Genomic DNA, 24,554 nt, shown 5'->3' on the forward strand with positions numbered 1-24,554 from the left:
AACCCACGGCGGGAGCGTTGCTGCGCTCCCAGCGCCGCACTCTCCCGAGTGCGCCACGGGGCCGGCCTGAAGGTAAACTAGTTTTAAAAGATCCCTGCATTATTTTAAAACTTTTACAGCTGCCACACCTTTCTTAGAACTACTTATTAAAAAGGACCCGGGAGTAGTAACCAGCCCAAATGCCCATCATCAGATGAGTGGATACGGAAAATGTGGTACATCTACACAATGGAATACTACTCAGCTATAAAAACGAATGAAATACTGCCATTTGCAACAACATGGATGGACCTTGAGAGAATTATATTAAGTGAAACAAGTCAGGCACAGAAAGAGAAATACCACATGTTCTCACTTATTGGTGGGAGCTAAAAATTAATATATAAATTCACACACACACACACACACACACACACAAACCGGGGGGGGGGGAGAAGATATAACAACCACAATTATTTGAAGTTCATACGACAAGCAAACAGAAAGGACATTGTTGGGGGGGAGGGGGGGAGGGAGAAGGGAGGGAGGTTTTGGTGATGGGGAGCAATAATCAGCTACAATGTATATCGACAAAATAAAAAAATAAATAAAAAAAAAAAAAAAAAAAAGGACCTGGGAAAACTTCTGCAGGGTATATCTAAACTGTTTTCTAAAAATGACATCATAAGAACTTTCCTCCTTGTCTATAGCAGATCTATTTAAATATGGGATTATATTAGATGCACTTAGAAAGCCGTTTCAGAATACACTGATATATCCAGGGATGAGCTTGGGCTGCAGGAGGTTGCAGGGGCCAGAGCAGGAACTAGGCTGAGGCAAGAGAGGCAACTAACTCAGTTGCAAATTCAAAGAGGTGCTAAAAAACTCAGTAATCTTGGTAAGTTCTAGTTCAATGCAACATTTAAAAAAATAAAATTAATACGAAAAATTCCACATTGAACAGAAAATCATTTTTAATAAAGACAGGATGTGACTCTGTGCATGCCTAATTCAGTTTGACTTGGTCTCACTTACCTTATCCTAGTCCTAGCCCTGCAAGGGGTGGGGCACTGGGGCAGGAGGAGCTGAAGCAGAGAATAGTGAAATGGGGCATTTATACCTTAAAAAATGTTTAAACTGCTATGGTTCATTTACACAGTCATCATTAATATGGATTTGAAAGCCAGTGTAAAATTACTACTACTAATCATATCTTTTGTGGAATGTTTTAAGAGTTTAATAAAAATTAATATTCTGTATCATTTAATTTAAAGAAAAACAGGATTTGAAGGTGGAATTAGCAGCAGCTCAGAGGAAAAACTGGTAGAGAATGTAAAGATTGGGGATACGCAAGATATAACTTTCAACTACTAAACATTTTTGTACAGGTAAGATTATTGAATGACAATTTATAAAATAATGAAGTAGGGAATGAAACACATATCTTTTGGTGACACTTAGAACAGTGCTTGGCATAGAGAAGACACTCGATATTTGTTTATGAGTGAAAGGTACAGTGTCTCACTGAATCAAGCATATTGCATGCAGTTAAATAAAATCTATTTTTTCCTCTTCTCTGTACTCACTGATCTTCCTGACATTTTCAAACACCAAAATTTTTAATTTACAAAGGAAAATAGAACAAAATGGAATCATTCAAAATTAAAAATGCAGCTGCCTATAACTAAGTCTTGAGAGGCCTACAGCTTCTAATTTTCCTGCTTCTACCTTGCCCTACCTCTAGTTCATTTGCTACATAACAACCAGGGTGAACTTTTAAAAAACATCAGGGAGATCAGGATACATAGGCTAGTAGGTTCCTTTTGCAATTAGAAGAAATTCCAAAGTCCTTAGCCTGGCTGCAAGGACCTATGTAATCAGGACCCCGCTTACATCTAGGATCTCACTTCCTGCCACTTTCCTCCTTGTTTATTATGCTCCAACCACGGAGCCTTCCTTCTGCCACCTCAACGTGCCAACTTTCTTTCCACCTCAGGGCCTTTGCACTTGTACTTTCCTCTGCCTGGAATGCCCTCCTTTCCCCATATACGTGGCTGATTTTTTCATGATCATTCAAGTCATGCTCCGAGAGCATGGCCACCCTCTGTAAAGTAATTCCCCATCACCATCTAGCAGGTCACCCTGTTTTATTTCCTTTCTGGAATCATCACTACTGGAAATTGTCCTGCCCATTCACTTATTTGTTGTCTTTCTGCCCCACTAGGATGTCAGTCGCATGAAATCAGGACCGCTCCTTTGAGCCCTCTGAACCACCTGCCCCAGCACAGGGTCCTGCACACTAGAGTACTCATAGTATGTGTTGATGGTGCTCCGGACAACGGATAACGAGTTGATTCCCATATTGGGTTATGGTCACAGAGAGGGTAACAAGCCCACGTGAATATCACACTAGACTTCAACAACTGTAACTGCCCAAAGCAGCATCTGAATGTGGGAGACAGAGTGAGATCAATCTCAGAAGTCTTGGCTAAATGCTGGTCATCTTGGGCCAGTTTTGAGAACAAATGCCAGTCCCTTTCCTTTTCTCCCCATCATCTTGACCCCATTTCTGCTTTATTTCAAGACTTTCCACTTACGAATTAAAATAGGCCCGAAATTCAAAAGTGGACAACCAAGAGGATTGTATAGCAAACTTTGATAAATTGACCACTTTCTTGCCATATATCTATGGAACTTGCTGCTTAGCAATAATTGAAGTGTTCCATTAAAATGACAAAAGACATTTCCTTCTCAGTCTAAACACATCCCCAAAGCACATCTCTGGGGAAGAAAAAAGAGAATAAAGAAAAAGGACGAGAGAAAGAATGAAGAGAAAGTCGAAAAAGCCTCCAAGTAACAATTTCAAAGCTTAAATTTTCTAGAATATTCTACAAATTGAGGAAGACATAAGATCTGAATCTGAGGATTTATGGACTGTAAAATTTTAGTCCTTTCTTTAAAAAATATATCAAAATTTAAAAATAAAAATTATTAGTTTTCCAGAGAAGGTAAGCTAGAAAATTTCACACAGTTCCCTTTAATACTTTTAAGAGTACCTCTTATCTTCTTAAAATTATTTTTTTGTTCCTTAATTTCCTTTTTAGATTATTCATTACTAGTATATATTTGGCATCTAGCAACTTTGCTGAATCCATTTATTACTTCTAACAGTTTTTTGTTAAATCTGTATGAATATGTATGCATTTATTTCCACAACAGTTTATAAAGTATCCTGGATTAAGTCTAGTGATGATCTAATTGAAGTTCTAGATCCTGCTTTTGGGGCACTTAATTAATTAATTGCTTTATATGTTTAGATCAGGTACTGTTAATGGAATCTACAATTCTTATTTCTGGTACCATCATTTTTATTTTTCAACTTTCTACTTTTTTAAAATTAAAACATAATTGATTATACATATTTGTGAAGTACAGAGTTGAGTATCAATACCTGTGTATAATGTGGGATGGTCAAACCAGGATAATTAACATGTTCATTATTACAAATGTAATCATTCCTTGTGTCCATTAACCAATTCCTCCCTAGCCCCTCTCTCCCTCTCCCACCTCTAGTAACCACAGTTCTCTCCTTCTGTTCCATTCTCTCCTTCTGAAAGAAATAACAATCACAATGATACATTGAACTGAAACTTAATATTAACACTAAAAGAAAGGTAGAGATTTTGGTAGAATATAAGAACCATAAAAGAAAATCTCTTTCAACAGCACATTCATTTTGAAATAAGCCTGTTTGTAGGCTTATAATTACTTTTTCAAACAAAAAAAAATGTAACATAAATATGATGCTTTGGCAACTAGATTTTTACAGAAGAATGAAGGCTGATACATGCAGAATATATGAGAGAGTTAGAAAATCACCATTTTACAAAATTAGTGAGGTAATTTATTTGGTCAATGATGGGCAACGTGACGAAGTATCACCTTACATGTTCTTTGCTAATTTCCAAGAGGAAGTTGAACCATCGGGGTGGGGGGCAGTGATATGGAGGCTACGACCCTAACCAAGTGGACAAACTTGGCATTGCTGAGTGTGGCCATCTGGCATGTGTGTCTCTTGGTAAGATGCAATTTGAAGTGACCAGGAATTCTACAGAGTGCTCCTACCACAGTGTTCAACTCAACCTAAACAAGCTTTTAGCTGCAACTCCCAGTTCAAAGAAACTACAGAAGGTGGAAAAATAAGTTAAAGAACATGATAAAGAAATATTAAAGCAAATTTAGAATATGAAACAATTTATAAAGCAAGTGATCCAGTTTCTTAAAAAATGTTAATCTTAGAAAAAAAAAGGAATATTACTCCAAATTAAAAGGGACTATTAAATCTTAAAAAGTAAAACAACTATAAAAATCTAGGTAGAGCAACTGAGAAAATATGAATGTGGAAATTAGATAATCTTAGAAAATTATTGTTAATCTTAGTTGTTATCAATTATATATTATTATATGTAATATATGTTATATTTATAATAATGACCTTATCATATTTAAATATATGTTTATAATTAATATAACCCTATTATTATATTTATAATATAATAACCTCATTTGGTTATAGAGTTTAGTAGAGATAGTACTTATATTACAGATGCAGAAATTGTGGGTAGAAATAACATACCCAACATAACTAACTCACAGAAGGGTCAGACTGGACCCAGGTAGTCTACCTCCAGAGTCTGGCTTCTTTTCCACAGGCTCAAGTAACTATAAACCAGCAGTGTCTCTCAGGCTAAAAAAGGTCCCCCCTCAATCAATAACAACTGCTACCAAAATAGTTTCTTTCAAGTCACCATGAGGTTTTTGCTTGCTTTTTTATTTTTTATTGAAACATAATTGATTATACATATCTTTGGGGCACAGCATTGAATATCAATACCTATGTGCAATATGTGATGCTCAAATCAGGACAATCAGTATATTCAATATTACACAATGTAATCATTTTTTGTGGCTCTTCATCAATTTCTCCCCAACCTCCCTCCCCCTCTCCCACCTCTAGTGGGTTCAGTTCTGTTCTCTTGATGACATTCAACTTCTCTCCCCAAGCACACGCTAAAATCACGCTATGAGGCTGGAAGATGTCCAAGTTTCTCATGCTCCTTGGAGTGCAGAGAAAATATGTTCAGCCAATGTTCTTAGTTAGTCAGAACATCTTTGCATCTTTTCAGTACACTGCTTCTGTTCAAGGTCCTATTCTGACCCATCAGCTGTTTGTGATTACCATCAACACACCACCCTCAGGATACTGCCCTTGGCCTTGGTGGCATTGGGCTGAAATCTACAGATATTAAGGGACTAAGTTAATTTAATTATTTGTCAAGTATTTATTGAGTCTACTAGGTACCAAGTCATGTTCTGATTCCTAATCATAGAGCAGTGAACAATGGCAAGGCAGAAAAAATCCTTGCTCCCTAGGAGTTTACATCCCAGTGCAGCAGTTGGTCAGATTTTTCTGTAAAGGGCCAGATAGTAAATATCTTAGGCTTGGTGGGCCATATGGTCTCTGATATAACTACTCAACTCTGCAGTTGTAGCAAGAAAGCAGCCACAGACAACATATAAATGAGAGTGTGGCTGTATTCAATGAAACTTTATTTACAAAAAGAGATGGCCAGTCCAATTTGACCCATGAGCCGTAGTTTGTTAACCCCTCTCCTAATGACTTATCAAACACTTTTTCCAGACCCTGTAAGAAAAATTAATTACCAGGTATTTCTTTGGATGATACACTAGCAAATTTATTTCACTGCCATTTCACTTAGACCAAGGTTAAGTGTTTATTTAACTATTCCTACTTCAAGTTAAAGAGATGCAGGGGCTCAACTTTGAGAGCTGCCCTTTGAGAGCAGATATGAGAAGAAACCTGTTTCTGCCTAGAGATTCAGGCTCAAGGAACAAACTGTTCCTGAACTGCCTTAAATTTCTAATCATGCTGTTAAGGTCCAAACAACAGGTTTGATAGTCTTTGACCTCTGAGAAGCAGATGATTAAATGGGATTAGACATGAAGGAAATTTATTAAAAAAAATGTCTGTGGGGCAAAGTTGGGAGGAAGCCAGAGGAGGCTGGGAGAGCCTTCAGACTGGGACGCAGGTCTGACCACAGAGAAGAAGAGATGGGAGGAAGGAGGTTGGGTGGAAATCCTAACTGTGAGAAAGTTCGGCAGGGCTGATGGGGAGCCCTTAGCCAAAGTCCTGTGTCAGCGGAGTCCTGCAGCTCCCAGAAGCAGGCCTAAGTATCCCTGACACAATGAGTCATTGCCTGGAAGTGGCCACTGGGAATTGTGGTCTCAGCACCAACACAGTGATGGATTTCAGAGCACAGCAACTGGGGCCATCTGTCAATTACAGTCCCCACAGTAGGAGATTGGAAAGGTGCGTGTTTATGGCTGTGAGGAAAGGTGCCATAGCTAATTAATTTGACAAAAAGTTAAGAAAGAAATAATTTTAAAATGTTTTGCCACATGAACTCAATTAAACTCACTGAAAATAAGGACTGTTTTATTTGTTGTTACATTCTACCTAGTGCCTACTAAAACATCTCGTATCAAGGAAGTACTCAAAATATATCTTTTAAAATTTGATTAAATTCCATTTCTAAGACCATAGTTCCCATATCAATTACTGAAAATTGGAGGAAATCTAGGCTCAATGTCTACAGAACTTCTCTACAGTTACATGTTTGGCAAGTGACAAGGACAACACTGGATCCTAGGACTATGTTGAATGATGTGACCGGCACATGGGGGATGGCAGTATCAGGTGGTACCATCATTGTCATCAGCAGAGCAGCACTGGCATCTTCCTCTTTTATGGAAAGCAGTCAGTGGCCGCTATGAGGTCCACATACCTTTTGCTTTATCTAATTTTCCTTGTTTGGACCCATTTACTGTCCTGCAACCTTCAAGAAAGAAGGGAACCACAGAGAAGCAGCACAGGCAGTTGTAAAGCACATAGACGTAAATGCCAGACGGTCGGAGTGCAAACCCTCACTCTGACATTTGCTAGTTCCTTCATATGGAGCAAGTCGCTTCACCTCTCTGTTTCAGTCTTTTTATCTTTAAACAAAGGATGGTAATACTATCTATCCCACAGGACTTATTACTATTATTATTATTATTACATAGCTAATATATGGGCAAAAATTGCTTAGAACAGAGCCAAGCACAGATTATTAGAGGTGAATTTTAATGCAATGTGTTTGTCAATTAGTTTTTCTAAAACCAAATTTGCCTGAGAAAGAAGTGAGAAATAGAATTACCCTACAAGATGGGACATGAATAATTCCTGAAACTAATTCCTTCCCATTGCACACTTGGAGAGAGGAACTTGGGGAGAAGAGGTATAGCAGATAACTGGTACAGACTGATAACAGAGTGAGAAAAACACTGTAAGCTGGACTAAGGCAGAAGGAAAGGGCATGGGTGTTAGTTCCTGTTTCTCACCACCATGGCCAGCAGGGTTACTTAGATTCTCAGTCTCTTTTCTCATCATGATGCTTATCAAGCACAAGAGTATTTTAAAATGCCATTACAGTAAAATCATGCTATACCACCTTTTGTTAAGTTGCAAGTCTAGAAGGTCAGCAGAGGACTAGAAAGCAATAAGTTACTTATCTTTATAACATCTTCATGTGGAAGCTAGGGCAAAAAAACGTATTGCTAAGCCATTGCCATGAGTTTCTGAAATAACTAAGGACCTGAAATCAGTTCTAGGAAAAGCAACACTTACCAAGATAAAGCCAAGTTACATGAATATAGGAGAAAAATCATGGAAGCGTACCTGGACAGCACAGAAGTATCTGCTGTTTATAAATGCCTTTTGTACATGGACAGAGTACATGAATAATTCAGGATTCATTTTGTAAACTTGGTCCTGCAACAGTACTTGAGTGCACTTGAGTGGTTAGGTCTAAGTAGAGCATGTCCTCCTATTGCAAATAAGCACCACACGGGTATACATTTACATGAAAAATGTGATGCTGGAGCATCACAGCACAAATAGCATAAGCAACTAGAAGACATTAAACTAAAGATAAAAATAACAAATAGGCTTCACTTTTTAAGACAGAACGTAGTTTGAGCCTTTGTCTTCCCTCTACTTTCCTTTCATTGCTAGTTCTTATGGATTTATTTTTGAGATGTTTTGGGGACTCAGCTATCTTAAAATTGTTCTTGCTTTATGTAATAAACTTTCATTGGCCTTTAATTATGAATTTTAGCTTTTCCACATTGGCAGTAGTTATCCTTGTTCTTTGAATTTTCTGTAACATTTTCTATAAAGTACATATCTCCTGGCCTTAAGGAGGCAGAACAAGTCGTTACCTCTTAAAACGTTACACACTGTGCATTTTAAGAGTTTGGAGATTAACATGCTAACATGGAGACATTTTTTACCCACAACTCCAATTCCTAGGTGGAAAGAGAAACAAAAACAATCCAAGATAAGGCTTTTGGAGGATGGAAAAAAGTAAATAAAACTCTACCATTTATGTCATAAAAGTTGATATCAGAAATGTATAAAAATTAATTTCAAATGTGCAGTCAAGTAGAACATATTCTGTGTTTCAGGTTTTGAATATATGAGAATGTTCTTTTTTTTTTTTTTTCCTGACCAGTATGGGGGCCTAAACCCTTGACATTGATATTACAACACTGTGCTCTAACCAAGTGAGCAAACCGGCCAGCTTTATGAGAATGTTCGTAGGAGATGGTGAACATTCTGTTCTAAGAAAAATAAGAAAAAATACAGTCACAATACTTATACCAAAAGAGGCCGATATGCATAAATCATCAAACTTGCTTATTTGATAATATGTGATTAAATAAAGGCCTGTAATTTTTAATTACAATATGTAGTTTTTCCCTTTTTTATCTCCCATATTTATCTGATGATAATGTACAGCAAAAATATATTCTCCAAAGTCTATGTGATTTATTCCTCCCATGTAATCAACATTTAAGTTCTTATTCAATTTGTTAATTATTAGTATTATCAATGAAGGTAGATAGAAAAAGAAAGAAATGAGCAGGCTGGAGTTTGAGTCTCAAATTCTATTCACTAGCAGTATCAGTGTGAGAAATCACTCAGATTTTCTGATCTGTCTGCTCTGAATGGTTTTCATAAAAATCATTTGTACACGGGAAAGTTGTCTGTATTATATAAAATGCTTTATCCATATACATTATCATTGTTATTTCTCCTTAAATATCAATATAAGCTGTGATGCCACTGGCACAAATGAAACAAAATAGAAATAAGATTGAATCTTATTTTTGAATTTGTATATTTCATCTTTGATTCTGAAAATTTACTACATTGAGATAGAATCATCCCTGGAATTTCAGAGTGGTGACTGGAATAACCATTTCCATGGCTGAAAGGGAACCAGGAGATCATCTTCTAGTCATCAAAAAATATTTGTTGCTTGCACAAAACTGTAATAGTGGGTTTGTGACAGTGACAATTAAAGGGCACACCTAGTTTTTACTGATTCACATTCATATATGTCATTGTCCCTGGTGGGGACACACACACACACACACACACACACACACACACACACACACACACACACACCTGATCAGTTCATTTGGGATTTTCCTTTCTATCTACTGAATGTGCAAAACCTCTGCAGGTGCCCTTATGCTAGAGCATTAGCTAAGACAGAACAAGACAGTTCAAAAATGCACATCAAAGGCACCAATTTGACCCAAATGGTTATTTTGTTTGACAGATATCATATCACAGTTGGTAGCTGCAGTATTTATTTGAATTTAAACGCTGATTAGGTCTTTTGCCAGCCCTGTTTTTGCAAACACATGCAAAGCTAAATATACCAACTCTCATTAAATCAAAAGAAACATGCATAGCATGTCAGGCAGTCATTGTTGTTATTACCAATAAACACAAATGTGTATGTTTCCCCAATCCCAGCGCTGAAATGTGCTCTGTGTTTATGGAGCAAGCTACAGGAAAAAAAAAAAAAAAATCTTCCTGATTGAGTCTGTGGACTCTGGCCCTGGGGGTGTACCTGGGTCTCAACATCTGTCAGCTTTCTGGTCTGCTCTGCAGTCTGAGACAGGAGGCTGGTTCCTATCTCGAGCATGGTGGCCGTGTGGTTCTGAACTGCAGTCTGCTGTATCTGGGCCATGTCCGACTTCATATTTTCCACAATGTAATTCTCAAGCTGCAAGAGATAGAGGACAAAGCATACTACATTACAAGCAAAGCCTCCTAGTTGGGGCACGTAATATTTACAATGACAAAACAAGACGCAGCTGGCAAATCAGCCATCTGGCAGGGATCCTGTACATCTCTGGGAGTTAGGAAAATGGGAGCAGAGCACACAGGAATCCAATTGTTAATAAACACCTAATATATAGACACATTTCCGTATAGTAATTACAATCATAATAAAAATTTGCACTTGGATCATGCTTCCCATTGCAGACAGCATCTTGTTTAACCCTCACAGCAAGGATATCAGTTATGCACAGTCTTCTTCACTGTTCTTTCTATCTTATACCTGAGGAAACAGAATCAGAGAGGGTCGGTGACGAACCCATGGTCACCCAGCAAGAATGCAGCAGAGTTGGCACAATAATTTCTGTATAAATCTTGGTGCTCTCATCTTTCTGTTACACCATACTGACCACTCATCTAAAAAAAATACAGCATCCTGCTTCCATTTTTGTAATGATAAATAAAAAAATCATGCTGCATTGGGGGAAGGGGACAAGAAATGAGAGGAAGGCTGATGTCTACAATGAAAGCCTTTAAGGGAATATTAAAACAGAGGCAACAATGTGTGAAATGAGCTGCAGAGGCTGAGAGCTAGTCATAAACATTCTCCATTCTTCTTTGCAAGCTCAAAAACAGGCACTGAAAGTATTTGCTCTTCCATTTGGGTAACGCTTAGTTCTTTATGGTGCCATCTTAGAGAACACTGTGGTTGTAAAATAAATGGTACCATAGGGTCCAAGAAGAAGTATTAAGTGACTTACTATGAGGGAGCCTGGAGAAAAAATCTGAGCATATGTACTGCTTGAAAAATACAGAAGAAGCCTGCACCTCCCTGTCAGTGCATTTAATTCTCCTCGACCACTACGTGGTGACTACATTTTATTACCCAATTACACATATGGGGAAATTGCATCCCAGAGAAGTCAGGTCCAAGGCCACACACCACAAAAACAGCCAGACTTGGACTTGAGCACTGCAGTACTTAACTCTCACACCAACATTTTTAACCACTTGACAGCTCTGCCAAGACATGCTTCACAAGCTGGGTTCCAAATCATTAACAGCTACATGATTTTTACTGATTTAGTGAATTATAATACGTCCAATATTTTATAATCCATAGTAACATTATAATCATGTGATAAATATAGTCTAAATGTAAATTCCCCTTTGGGAAACTTTGGCAATTCACTTTCTAACATCATCCCTTGCTTATTCCTATTTATCAAACATATATATTCTCCAAGCTAACAAAATAGAAAGGTTAAGACTCAAACTCATCTTATTATTAACAAATTTTGAGTTTGTTCTTGGTCAACATAAGGTAAGTACCCTTCGTCCTTTATCCCCAAATTGGAAGTAGGGGAAAAACATTTAACCTATAAAAGTTTACCATGAAACAAATAAAAACAGATTAGAATAAAAATCTGAAAATTATCTTAACAAAATGTAAGGTCTCCAAGCCAAATCTTAGCTTTATTCCAACTGAACTAACACATTTAAACAACAAGGGAAGGGTAGAGGAAACAACTGTAGATAAGAGTAGTAGACATCTGTCATTTTGGATTCTACGTCATATGTTCCCTTTTTCCTAATGGCATTCCTTAACTTTCTTTTAAGAAATTATCTTTTCCCCATTTAGAACAAATGCTTCAGGTAGTGGGTCCCCATTTAAGCCTGGCAAACCAGAACGGTCTTACTTAGTAAGTGTGAGTTGTTTGAGAATGGAAAGATATTGTAAGCAAGGCCATTAAGCCTCAGTTCTGGAATTTTGCCACACTCGTTTACAAAACAACTTATTTTTCCTCTGTGGTTAGCTAGTAGGTAATACATATGTCTGACACTGTTGGTACCCCATTTTGCCACTACAAAACCAGAGCCAGCCTAAGAATGAAGCCAACGCACAAAAATAGATAGATAGATAGATAGATAGATAGATAGATAGATAGATAGATAGATAGATAGATAGATAGAGATGGAGATAAATATAGCTGGGTTATGTAAATAGAAGGATACCTTTTGAGCACCTGGATCCAGCCATGTTTTTAGCCAGATCCACCCTTGGAATTTCTGTTGTAAGTTCCATGATCTAATAATCTCCCCCTGAGTAGCCAACTTTCTTTTTTCCTTCAATCATGTTGATTTAGGTTTTTAACGCAGCCAAAAGAGTTTTGACTATTTGATGGATGTTCAGCAAAACAAGCCTCAGATAAGCAGAAAAGTTGTATGTTCTTTGCTTGTCCAGGGAATTTGGGGCTGTATATGAATGTGTATATCCTACAAAATGGCAGGTAAGTCTCCATTGTGAAGATGATACCTGCCTGCCATTTATAGACGATATCATCAATTACCTACTACGCAGCAAAGCTGAGTGCTTTTTCTTTATAACTGCTTTATAGATGAGACTACTGAGGTTTAGTAACCCCCAAACAACTTGCTCAAGAACAAGCAAGAACTCAATCCCCAACTTCAAAACACATGTTCTTAACCTCTAACCTATTTATCCTGGCACTATTTAAATTACTCTATGCTTTTTTATTATACAGCTCCTAAACCTTCAGTGTTCATCAAAACTACATGGGGAGAACTTTATAATGCACATGGAAGCACAACATGCCAGAAATCTTCGAGGGTATATACTAGGAAACCATATATTTTAAAAAGCTTCCCAATGTAATTCTGATTCAGGCAAAGAACCAGTGTTTCTCAATGTGTGGTCCATAGAACACCTGTCTGTATGAGAACTATTTGTGAATAATCAGCCATGAGATGAGGAGTTTTTTCCAGGATGTAAATCCTATCTATGTCACTAAGCACACTGTTTAGTTCACCTGATGTATATGAGCAAGACTTTCTCAATGAAGAAATTGATACTCTAATTTACATCCTGGTGCAAGCTTCTTACCTTGTTCAAAAAATGACAATTTCCGATTTAGACCATTAAACTTACTCTGATATGTCAGATTCCCTGCTTATCAAAGAATTTCAAATAATGATTTACTTTGCTATGCAGATTTTCCTCCTGAGAGAGAATTCAAACGTCAGTAAGTTCCAATACAGAATCTGATAAAATATACATCAATTTCTTATGAAATTGGTTACCAGAAGTCAGTTCACAGAGCCTGACTTCTTCTGTGTGTAATAACAGTATCATACCCCAGTCTTCACAGAGGAAGGCATTCTCTGGCATAGGGTGGCTACATCAAGGTTCAGCTGCTTGATGATCCTATCTATATGTCAGACAATGACCATTCGTACTATTGTGCTTTTTGTGTGAACTGTAAAAGTTAACACCAGCAAAGCAAAATAACTGTTTCATGCCAGCATTCATCATAATCATAAAGAGCCTTATATTTCTACTGACCTTGTTGTAAAAATAAAGTAGGTCTCCCACCTATATCAAAATTCTCATTTGGGGGCCGAGCCCGTGGCGCACTCGGGAGAGTGCGGCGCTGGGAGCGCGGCAACGCTCCCGCCGCAGGTTCGGATCCTATATAGGAATGACCGGTGCACTCACTGGCTGAGTGCCGGTCACAAAAAAAGACAAAAAAAAAAAAAAAAATTCTCATTTGGGCTGCCATGATGGGTAACATAAATATAACTCCAGTTAATTATTTTTTAATCAAATGGGGCTGCTTTCTCTAGGAGTAACTGGCTTTTAATGCAAAAGGTAATGGCACACTTAAGTAGCAAGAACCAGATGTAGTTGATTTAAAGGCTGAGGAGGGAGGCAGAAGTCAAATACACAATGCGTGGTTAATAAGGAGAACTGCTTTCATCTTATCTCTAAACATTCCTCTGTAGATGTATAACTGTCAAATCCATCTTGATGTGCCATATCAGCTGGGTCGAGGAAAGATTTGTAATGAATTTGATTGTCTTCATATCATCTCTACTGGTTTAAAAAATATGCTTACAGAAAATGATGGCTACCTCAAGGTTCCATATTTTATAGACATCTAAGATGTGAATTTTAAGTTTAGAAGTTGCTGACCACAGTGCTGATGAGTTATAAGTAGGAGATTCCTAACTTGAATCATAAAACTATTTGACTATACTGCTGCTCCAGAGTATTATAAAGTATTGGCCAAAAGACTAGGAAGAGGATGGAGGGTATGATTTGAAATGTGATGACAAACAATGAATGATGATGATGTTTAAGCAAGAAAATAAGGATAATTTGTAAAATGGCTTAGTATTTACAAAGAGCCTTCATACATATTGCTTGACTTGGTTGTTATACCAACACTGCAAGGGGAGCATTGATTCCAGTTTATAGTTAAGAAATGGAGGCCTTAGGTGACTTGACAGAGATTAAAGAAAGGTCTCAACTCTATCTTTTGATGTTCCACTAGCCTCAGAGTTGGGGGAACTGCTCTGTTATTGAATTGTCTGGCTGGTTGATTGACTGACTGAATGATTCCACTTTTAGAAAGCTCTTGAGTATTCACTTACATATTCCTTTGAGAAAAACATGCATCATTAGAGAGTGATTATTTTTAGTTGGCTTCACCATATTGGACACTAATTTAATCTGAGGTAAGAGGAGAGGCCCTAGGGCCAGGTATGAAGAAAGTTTACTTTGCCAGTACTTTTAATACAAGGGGATTCTTATAAATCCTGTCATGAGTTCCTACTTTTTTTCTTAGTAACATAACTTTGTTTTGCTCTGCCCATTCTATTTCTTGCAAACCATTGTAAAATATAGCAAAGGGAATAACAGTAACTCGCTAAGCCTCTACTAAGGTTAGGTATGTACCAGGTTTTACAAATATGCACAAGGATAGTTCAAAAAGTTGTGAAAAATAGAATTAAAAGATAATACGAATATTTCCATGAACTTTTTGAAGTGCAGTACCCTTATAGTTCTTGAAATCTTTACAACAATTCAGGCATTGTAAGTACTATTTTCCTCATTCGGTGATATGGAAAAGAGGCTCAGGGAAGTGAAGTAAATTGTCTGAGGTTACACAATGAGTTGGTAGCAGAGCTGGTATGCTACTTTTTTTTTTTTTTTTTGTCTTTTTTCGTGACCGACACTCAGCCAGTGAGTGCACCGGCCATTCCTATATAGGATCCGAACCAGTGGTGGGAGCGTCGCTGCGCTCCCAGTGCCGCACTCTCCCGAGTGCGCCACGCAGTCGGCCCAACTGGTATGCTACTTTGAAAAAGGCAGCAGATTGTGATCCATCCTAAAGGAAAGTCATTCAGAAAACACAAGCACACTGTCACCAGTGTCATAGATAAATTCTGATAACATACAATATTCATGCAGGGAATATATAAAATGAAAGTTACAAAAATGATGAGGTGAAATTTGTTCGAAGAGATAATTTTTTAATTTAAACATCTGCACACTGATTGATGGCTGTAATATCCTGGGAAATGGTATAGGCAGTGAGAAAGCAAATATCCAGTCAACTGTATGACAAGTAATATTATTAAATAGACACAGAAAAAATATTTTTAAGAAGTCAAGATTATCAGCCATATGTAGTTCACTCATAAATCGCCTGCCCCTGTATTTTGTCCAATGACTAGTGGAGAATTAATGCTATCATTTTCCATTACAAGGGAGAGTTTGGGGTGAGCTCTCTTACTGGACTCTGAAAATCATTGGGGCTTCATGCTCATGAGAAACAAAATCTGTGTGAAATTATGGCATGTTTTGCATGAGAAATGCATTCTCTATCACTGCACATCAAGAAATCACTTCAAGGGATCTCTTAAACCAGAGCATATCTTAAAATACAAAGAATATAATTTCTCAGTGTAATTCTTACTAAAATAAAATTTTAAACCCTATAAAAATTGACAAAGGCATGTTTGCTTAAAATATGTTGTAGATTAAATGGACCCTCATTGAATGTTGATGCATATGGTATTGCTCAGTTACGGCAAAACAACCACGAAATAAAATAAAAGGCTAAATATGAGAAAGCAATAAAAAGGTAAAACAATGCAGAAAATGCCTTAAATGTTGATGGTTTTATCTAATATTATTGTTTCATAAATCAGTGGCAATATTGAAAATGCAACTATATCTAGGTTTATGGCCTTATAAAAAAAGATGGCTAAAGCCAAATATATTATTTGTGGGAATTTCTATTATTAGATCTCCCAATATACCGTTTCTTTTGCCAAATGCAGAAGTGTAATTGTCTTTTTATACAGTAGATATAGTTAGCTAACTTTTTAAATGGTTTCTGTACTGGTATACATGACATAGATCCCCTTGATTTTGGTATCTGAAGGAACACTTACTATTTATTAAGAAAACCATTAGTATAATAAGAGAGCAGAAAGAGAAGTATTATGAGCTCCAAAGATCTCGTTTTATTGGTGTGGTGACTGAGGTTCAGAGAGGTTGGAGAAAGCAAGGTGAAACAGCTAATTAATGTCAGATGCTGGGTTGTGGCCACACAGTGTGTGGGAAAGTCAGACATCCACCAGCAGACTGAGCCGACAGCAATGGCTCCTGTATTGCTGGCCCAGCCCACATTTCTTTTCCAGTTCTCTGGTTCCTGTTACTTGCTCTACTTCTGCTGGCTCCTGATTTAGAGCTCCTCTTTCACAATAACAATCCATGCTCCCCCAGTTTTAGGGGTCATGACTGTCCTTGCTTCCTAGTGCTGATGCCTACCAGTTGCCCATGAGTCACTGAGCTTCAGCAACCCTTTGATTTTAATTCATTTTAGGCATCACCCCAAAAAAGGAAAAAAAACAAGACCAGACTCTAAAATCAGTTCAGACTTATTACACCCTGCATCAGTTCAGTTTAGTGTCAGCATGTAAGTACATGTGACACATACGTACTGTTTACTAAGGCTGGTGTACGTGTTCAAAGAGTTGAGTCTAGAAGAAGATAAAACATGTAGATGGATCATTTTAATAGAGTTGGTATATACTGTGATGGAGTCTACCTCTGACTGACTACATTTCTTCCTGTAAATATTCTTTATCTCGGCTTGATAGGGAGATACTGATATTAATAATATGACCAAACAATTGTTCTATCACCTCCAAAGGAGTAGTACCAACACCTCCATCGAGGCATGTGAAGAAGCTATCAAGGGTACCCCAGAAAATCCCACACGAATAAATTCTCCCACAATATTTTTCTTTGTTATAACTCTTTTCAGACCACATTTCTGTGGCTGCTGTATGTTGCCAAAGTCATGTTCAGTGCCACAGAGTTGGGCCAGGACCCAGGAAAGTCATTCTCCCTTTGTATAAACAAATAAGATGTTTTCTGTGCCAGAGCACATTTTACTAGCCTGGCACCTTTCTTTTACACCCACCTTCTCACATCAGGAAAATGTCAGAGTCATGAAGCCTTGAAAATGCTTGTGTCTGCTTAATTTTTACCCTTTACATTTTTATTTTTAAAGGCAGATGGTATATAAAAAGCACATTCGGCAAGGAGTCAGGATATCTGGATATTAATCCAGGTACTATCATTGATTTACTCCATGAACTTGGGCAAATCACTTAAGCAATTTGGGTTTAAGATCTTCATCTATGAAATGAAGGACTGGATTAGATTATTTCTAATGTCTCTTGAAGTTCTCAAATTCCTTGATTTAAAACTTCCTTTATAATGTACTGGAGTCTGCAAGATTTTTATTTTAACTTATTATAGAAAATTGAAATATAAATGTATATATCTATATCTATAAAATTATTATGCATAGCCTTAATGCACCAATAAAACAGTAATACCAGAAACACAATAGAAAAAGCCCTGGATCAACTCTCTATAGTAGGCACATCTGTTTTAAGATAAAGAGTCAGAATCTCTGAATCTCTTAATCCCCAGGCACCATTCTGTCCAAAATATATTCCTTGTCTTTCTTCAACACAACCTGGATTTCTTCTCATGTTTCTTATCTTAATGAATGGCACCGCTACCACCTACTCATTTATTCAAGTAACAGGGAGTCATCTTCTCTATCCCCCTTCATTTTCTACATTCAATCAGCATCAGACTGTGTTGCTCTGTCTATTGAAGGTTGCCTAGGTCCATCCATCTCCCCTTTCCTTCTCTTGCTACCAAATCACTTTATCTTCACAGCCACTGACCAAGGTCAGACTCTCATCATTTTTCTTCTGGATTAGTTAATGGCTTCATAACTGGTCTCCTGACTCCAGGCTTGCTTCCTCCAATCTATCATCCATGGCACAACCAAAAAGATCGACCTGAAGCACCAATTTGGCCTTGTCATGCCCCTGCTGAAACTCTTCCAGTGGTTTCCACTACCTGCAGATACAGCCACAACTCCTGAATGAGCACAGAAGATTCTTGACAACCTGGAATGCTTCTTTCTCCGTATATATTCATGCATCCTGTGCTCCAGACACCTCAAATTACCAAACTTTCTGTGTTTCACCAACACAAAATTCTTTTTGCTCTCATGACTTTGCTCTGAATGGAATGCTTTTTTTCCATCTCATCCTCGTTTTCAAAACTCAGTTCAAGCTTTTCCTCCTCTAGGAAGACTTTCATGAAGCCCCTCTCTGTAATGCTTTGCACTTCTAGAGCATTCTGTGCCTCTTTTTTCCATACTAGCATTTACTCACCACCCCAGTACACCATTAGCGCTTGAAGAGCTAGCACTGTCTGGTTCAACTTGGTATCACTTCCTATCACCACCTGGCACATAGGAGGGCCTCAATACCTTTTAGGTAAATAAACGAATGAATGAATTTGTGTATCAAAATATTGACAGTCTCCAATTGCAAGCTTAGCCTAATTACATTTGTTTCTGTAAGAAGTATTATGCTGGCAATTATTAATATTCCCTTTCTGAATGGCAATGGGGCCCGTGTAAATGATGCAAAAGTACATAGATCTGAAGACAGGTATCCTTACTACTGGACCACATAACTCTGTCTTCTGTGTCTCTCTAATTTTCTTTTCCCAATCACCTTTAATATGAGTAATAATTTAAAATAAACAAATCCTGTAATTATTTAAAATAAACAAATAAAGACAGGATAATGTCTAGATGAACAGCATTATAATGTAAATGTGTTACAAGTGCTGGGATGAAGGTACAAATGTCCTGCCTGCCTGCCTAATTGGGGAGGATAAAGGCAGGGATAAATCTCTAGACAAGGGAATCAAGGAGGTCTTCCCATAGGCAGTCTCGAATGAATATGGAAGGGAGGTCGTACATTTCTTATGTCTCTCTTAATATCAAAAATTAATAGCAAAAATTAAGGCCTGGAAACCTGAGGAGTGGGGGATAAGAAAGGATGTCAGAAAGGCTATGTATGACAGCATGCAAGGGCTGTGCTCGCTATGGCCAGATGACTCTCCTGCCCACCTCTTGGAATGTGCTTCTCAGGAAATCAAGAGATAAATCAGTCAGAAGCAAGGGCATGCCACTGAGGCTACACGCATGGGGCAAGAGCATGGTGTCAGATTTAATATGGAATTCATATAGAAAGCTTAGGAGGATCATTTCTGTGCACTTTCCCATATTTTCAGACACACTAAGCATCAAGTTCACCCATTTAATAGCATATAGAAGAGTACATGTTGTGTGTATATGTGTGTATGTATGTATTTGCACAATTATGTTCTCATGCACATATATTCCCATACTCCCAACCTATGTGTGTCAGGTTCTACATTCATACTTTGTGATGTTGCTCATTTATTTTGTTAAAGATACATTTAAAATAACCAATCCGTCACTTTTCTTTGACTGAAGTATGTTTGATATAAAATTTAATACCTATAGATAATGTCTGTTAAACTTTCATGGACAGCTCCATTACTCTGCCTAACAATCTAGAAATCTTATTTCCAAATTCTAAATTTACACTTAGACAACAGAAAAATGAAAGAACCACAAAGCCACTTGGTACGTATTATTTTTATAACAATAAAAGTGACCATTTTAAAATTAAACAAGATATTGCTTCAAACAGAAAATTGCAAACATGTCTTCCTTTAATTTAATGCTTTTTAATTTCTTATCTGGAATGCAATTTAACCCTCTGCATGCTACACTAAATACATTCTGGTTCACTTAAAAAAAGAGAGCTTTGGCATTTGAACTACAGACCACCCCAGCAGACAGTAGGTTGTGGAGGATTGATGGAGAAAACGACATTCTCCACAGGATAATTCTTCTAAGAAAACATCTTCTGCAAACTACGTTTTCTTCCTCCCATGACAAATGACACGATGCAAACAAATCACTTACGATTATGATCTTTTAAAGGAAAAGAAACTCTGCAGGCTGGATCATGAAATTTAAATACTCAGCAGATGATGCAAGATACTCAGTAACAGAAGCTCACAAGCCTTAATAATTAAGAGATTTATAGATTTTTTCAGGAATACCATTGCTGGGTAGAAAACTGTCATCATTTTACTCTGGTCTTTCATATGAAATTGCAAGGTATTAACACTTAAAATCAAACCTCATCCAATAAAACCTCTTGTTCAACACTCTGACTTTTTAGGCTGTTATTACTTTTCCATTTACGCTACTATGTTTCTTGAAATAAAGCTGCTCTCATCTTTCTCTGCTCTAATATCTCTTGAATTTATTTTTTTTAATTAATTTTCTTTCATCTGCTTAAATAAGGCAAAATAAATGAAAAAAGTGTGTGGGTGGGTTTTCTCCTACAGAATGGGATTGCTCAATGGAACATGTGATAAGTTTGTACAGGCATAAAACTGTCAATCTCATTGTATAGTAAACATTCCAAAGCATTTTGTGTGAGGTCCAGCTAATTTTTCCTGACTAATATTTGTTAAGTAGTTCTTATTTAAATTATCCTTGGTTCAAATACTAGAAGAATTGTTAGGATGGAAATAGTCTTTCAAAGCATAAGAAAGGGATAATGATTGCTGACATCTTATAAATGAAATAAAATCCCTGTTTTCGTCACTTTGATCAAAGGACTACAGACACTGGGCATTGTTTCTTCTTTCACGAAGACCATTTTGGTGCCCTGGTGATACCTGTTACATCTCAAGTGCTGTTGGATGGGAGCCCAAATTACCATTACAATGAATTAGTCTCTGAGAATTAACTACACACCACACGAGAATGAAACTAAGCATGAGTAACTGTGAAAATACTTGCTTCCAGTTCTACACATATTGCCAGAGGAATTTTGTAAAAATCAGTTTTAAAGACTCATTGATCTAGTTTTGGGAGCTGTAGAACACCTCACAGTGTTCCTCCTGATTTACTCCCCATCTCTAACAAGAAACGTTACATTTGAAACCTTACATTTGAAACACTTGAAACCTTAAATTTCCCACCACCTGAAAAAAGGTTGGTCTAATTTATTGGAAAGTCTAAATCCCAAATTCTTAGAAATATTTTTAAAATCATGAAACGTTGCTAATAGATGCAATGAAGGCACCATACATGTTTACAGCACTTTGACATATGTGCTTGGATGTTTTCTTTTTCATTAAGAAATAATACGTTGAGTAGAAAACCAAAGGATCCCCTACCTGCCAACCAGAATTAACCTTTATTCTGAAGTTGATGTGGGCTTTTACTACGTAGGTATATACCCAGAATAATGTACCATACTGTCTAGTACATTTTCAAGATTTGCAAAAATGTTACCTTATTTTATTATGAATTATAGGATTGAGTTAGGTTTAGTAATTCTAACTGCTAATAAACTATTCTTTTATCCCAAGCCTTGACTTACTCTGACAAGAGGAGGACAAAGTCTGTTGGACTCCTGTTACCCTGAGTTCTAGCTCAGATGCAAGAAGAAACAAGTTGTTTCTCAGACTCTTACAAAGCCCCCAGGGTTTCTTCTCTAAGGAGCTAAAAGAAAGCCGAGTGACAAATTTTCCCCCACTTACAGACTGTATTTCAGGAATCTGAATGAATAATTTTTATATTTGGCAAATAGTTATTTCCCAGAGAGAGCAATTAGGGGGTTGAGAAAGAAAGGGAAACAAGTTACCAGAACTAAAAATTGACTCTATAGTTCTTCTCAAACATAAGTTGTTGAGGGTTTAAAATAACCATGACCACAATTATTAAGACAGCCCCTCCCAACTCCTAGGTAGCCTTGCATTGAATAGAGTACATAGCCTAGATTTTAAGGTACAAAGTGACTAAAAAGAACCAGCTTCTCATGGCTTAAAAAAACCAAAAAAAAAAAAAAAAAAAAACTCCTTTCTGCTCAACATAATAAGCAGCATACAAAATGATATACTTAGTATGTTATCAGTTATGGTAAGTGTGTTCAGACACAAATTTGTATGCACTGTAAAAAGAAAAGAAACACTGAATTGTGAACAGTGCCTGTCCCTAGCTGTTCGAAATACAGGTGAATTTTATTTTCTTAGTAAAATGGTTTGGTATTTTCCATTTTCTTTAATAAAATGAGAACTTAATTATATAGTTGGAAAAAAAATAGAGAAAGAAAGAAATGTGCTTAGAATGTATTCATTCTCAATGTTTATAATTCTCAGATTACAAACATCTGGCAGAGTTTAGTGGTGGCCTGGTCATAGCAACGCGGACAACACTGCTGCCATCCATAGGCATGCCCCCCAGCTCAGCTGGTTTTCTTCCTCCAGTGTTGCCCTGGAACTGCCACCCCCACTTCCCTGGTTTCATAAGACATAAAGAAAACAGCCACAGGTAGTCTCTGCTGAAGGAGAAGGGTGATGTGGAAAGCCCATAACAACAGCACTTCCTGTGGCTCAGCCAATGAGCTAACATTTAGATACCTTTCTTAATTATTCCTCACCGCAGCCCTTTAAAATAGGTAGGTTGTTGGGCCGAGCCGTGGCGCACTCGGTAGAGTGCTGCGCTGGGAGCGCGGCGACGCTCCCGCCGCGGGTTCAGATCCTACATAGGAATGACCGGTGCACTCACTGGCTGAGTGCCGGTCACGAAAAAACGACAAAAAAAAAAAAAAAAAAAAAAAATAGGTAGGTTGCCATCAATGTGATCAGAGTCACAGAGCCCACATGCTGGAGTCGGTATTCTAACTCAAGTTTTTCCGATGCCCAAGTTATTCCCTTTCCACTTCAGCCACTCTAGCTCTTTGGTTAGGACAAGGATCACAAACAGGCTCTTTCCTGTCCAAATCTATTCAGCTGAAGAGTTTGGTTAGCACATCATTTGTTAAATATAGTTTGAAGCTTTTAACCAGGACATGGCTAAAAAGGTCAGTTGCCCAGACCCTAAAGGCTTTTGAGTTGTCACCAGCTGGGGTGGAGGGGGGTGTGTGAAAAAAGCCACCTGACATTTAATTATAAGCTTTTGATAGTAAAAAGGGTTTATATACGTGCTCCCCCTTTTTAAATACAATGAAAATCCCTTTCACCACTATCATGCTTAGGGATATTGAAAGACAGATTGGGTCATGTTGTGGGCCCTTTGAGGCCTTTCTAAACCCAGCATAAATATGTAATGATTTTATAAAACAAGCTGACTTATGCTTTCCTCAGCTTCATAGAGATACACTGTTTATGGCCATATTAATTATTCTTGCTGAAAAGGGTTAGTGTTTTCTTTCATTTACTCAATGAAGAGATACCATCTTCATATGTAATATGGATTAATACCATGCTTGTTTTCCTGTTCATTACACCATCTCCCCTTCAAATAAACACAAATGTCAAACAAATACTTATTCTAAAGTTCATATATGGACATAGAAAACTTATTCTCATGTAATAAACTCTAATATTATGATAAAAATAAGTTTACCAAACACAAAATCCAATCAATAATCTTCAAACCAGCCTTTTTCTTTTGGAAATAATATTTTCTTGTTTACTTAATTAAAACATGCTGATCTATATCTAAATTGAAGCTGCTGAACTGAAATAATTTTTGCTTAAAAAATTTTTAGTTGTTAAAAGCAAAGTTATATTTAAAGCTAAAACACTTACAGAAATTTTGCATATATATTTCATAAACATTAAAATTATAATATATATAGAATATATGTATATATCTCTATGGAATATATTTGTATATCTATATATCAATGTCTATAGAATGTATGTATATATCTTATGTATGTATATACGCACATACATATATTCTGTATATATGTATAAATGTATGTATTCTATAAATATAAAATATATATATGGGGTGAGATAATAGACTGTACTATTTCCTTTGAACATGCCATGTCTTATCAAGTAGATATAGGAATACAGAATGGTAGATTAAATATCAGCAGACACACAGACACACACATATATAAATGTGCACACGTGTGTATGAGTATATGTAATAGACATATTTACATATTTTCTTGTATGAGATAAGCACAGTTCAATCAACATCTA

At 37.0% G+C, this 24,554-nt stretch overlaps 1 protein-coding gene across 2 annotated transcripts in view; it reads right to left on the bottom strand.

Annotated features, from left to right (window-relative positions):
* ANGPT1 (angiopoietin 1) overlaps nucleotides 1–24,554 on the bottom strand; it is a 255,227-nt gene that overhangs the window by 82,807 nt on the left and 147,866 nt on the right. For both annotated transcript variants that reach the window (XM_063079869.1, XM_063079868.1), the window contains exon 2: nucleotides 10,029–10,184. In XM_063079869.1, coding sequence (XP_062935939.1) covers nucleotides 10,029–10,184 — 156 coding nt within the window. The remainder of the gene's footprint in view (nucleotides 1–10,028; nucleotides 10,185–24,554) is intronic.

The sequence above is a fragment of the Cynocephalus volans genome, chromosome 15 (genome assembly GCF_027409185.1).
Source record: "Cynocephalus volans isolate mCynVol1 chromosome 15, mCynVol1.pri, whole genome shotgun sequence".
NCBI lineage: Eukaryota > Metazoa > Chordata > Mammalia > Dermoptera > Cynocephalidae > Cynocephalus > Cynocephalus volans.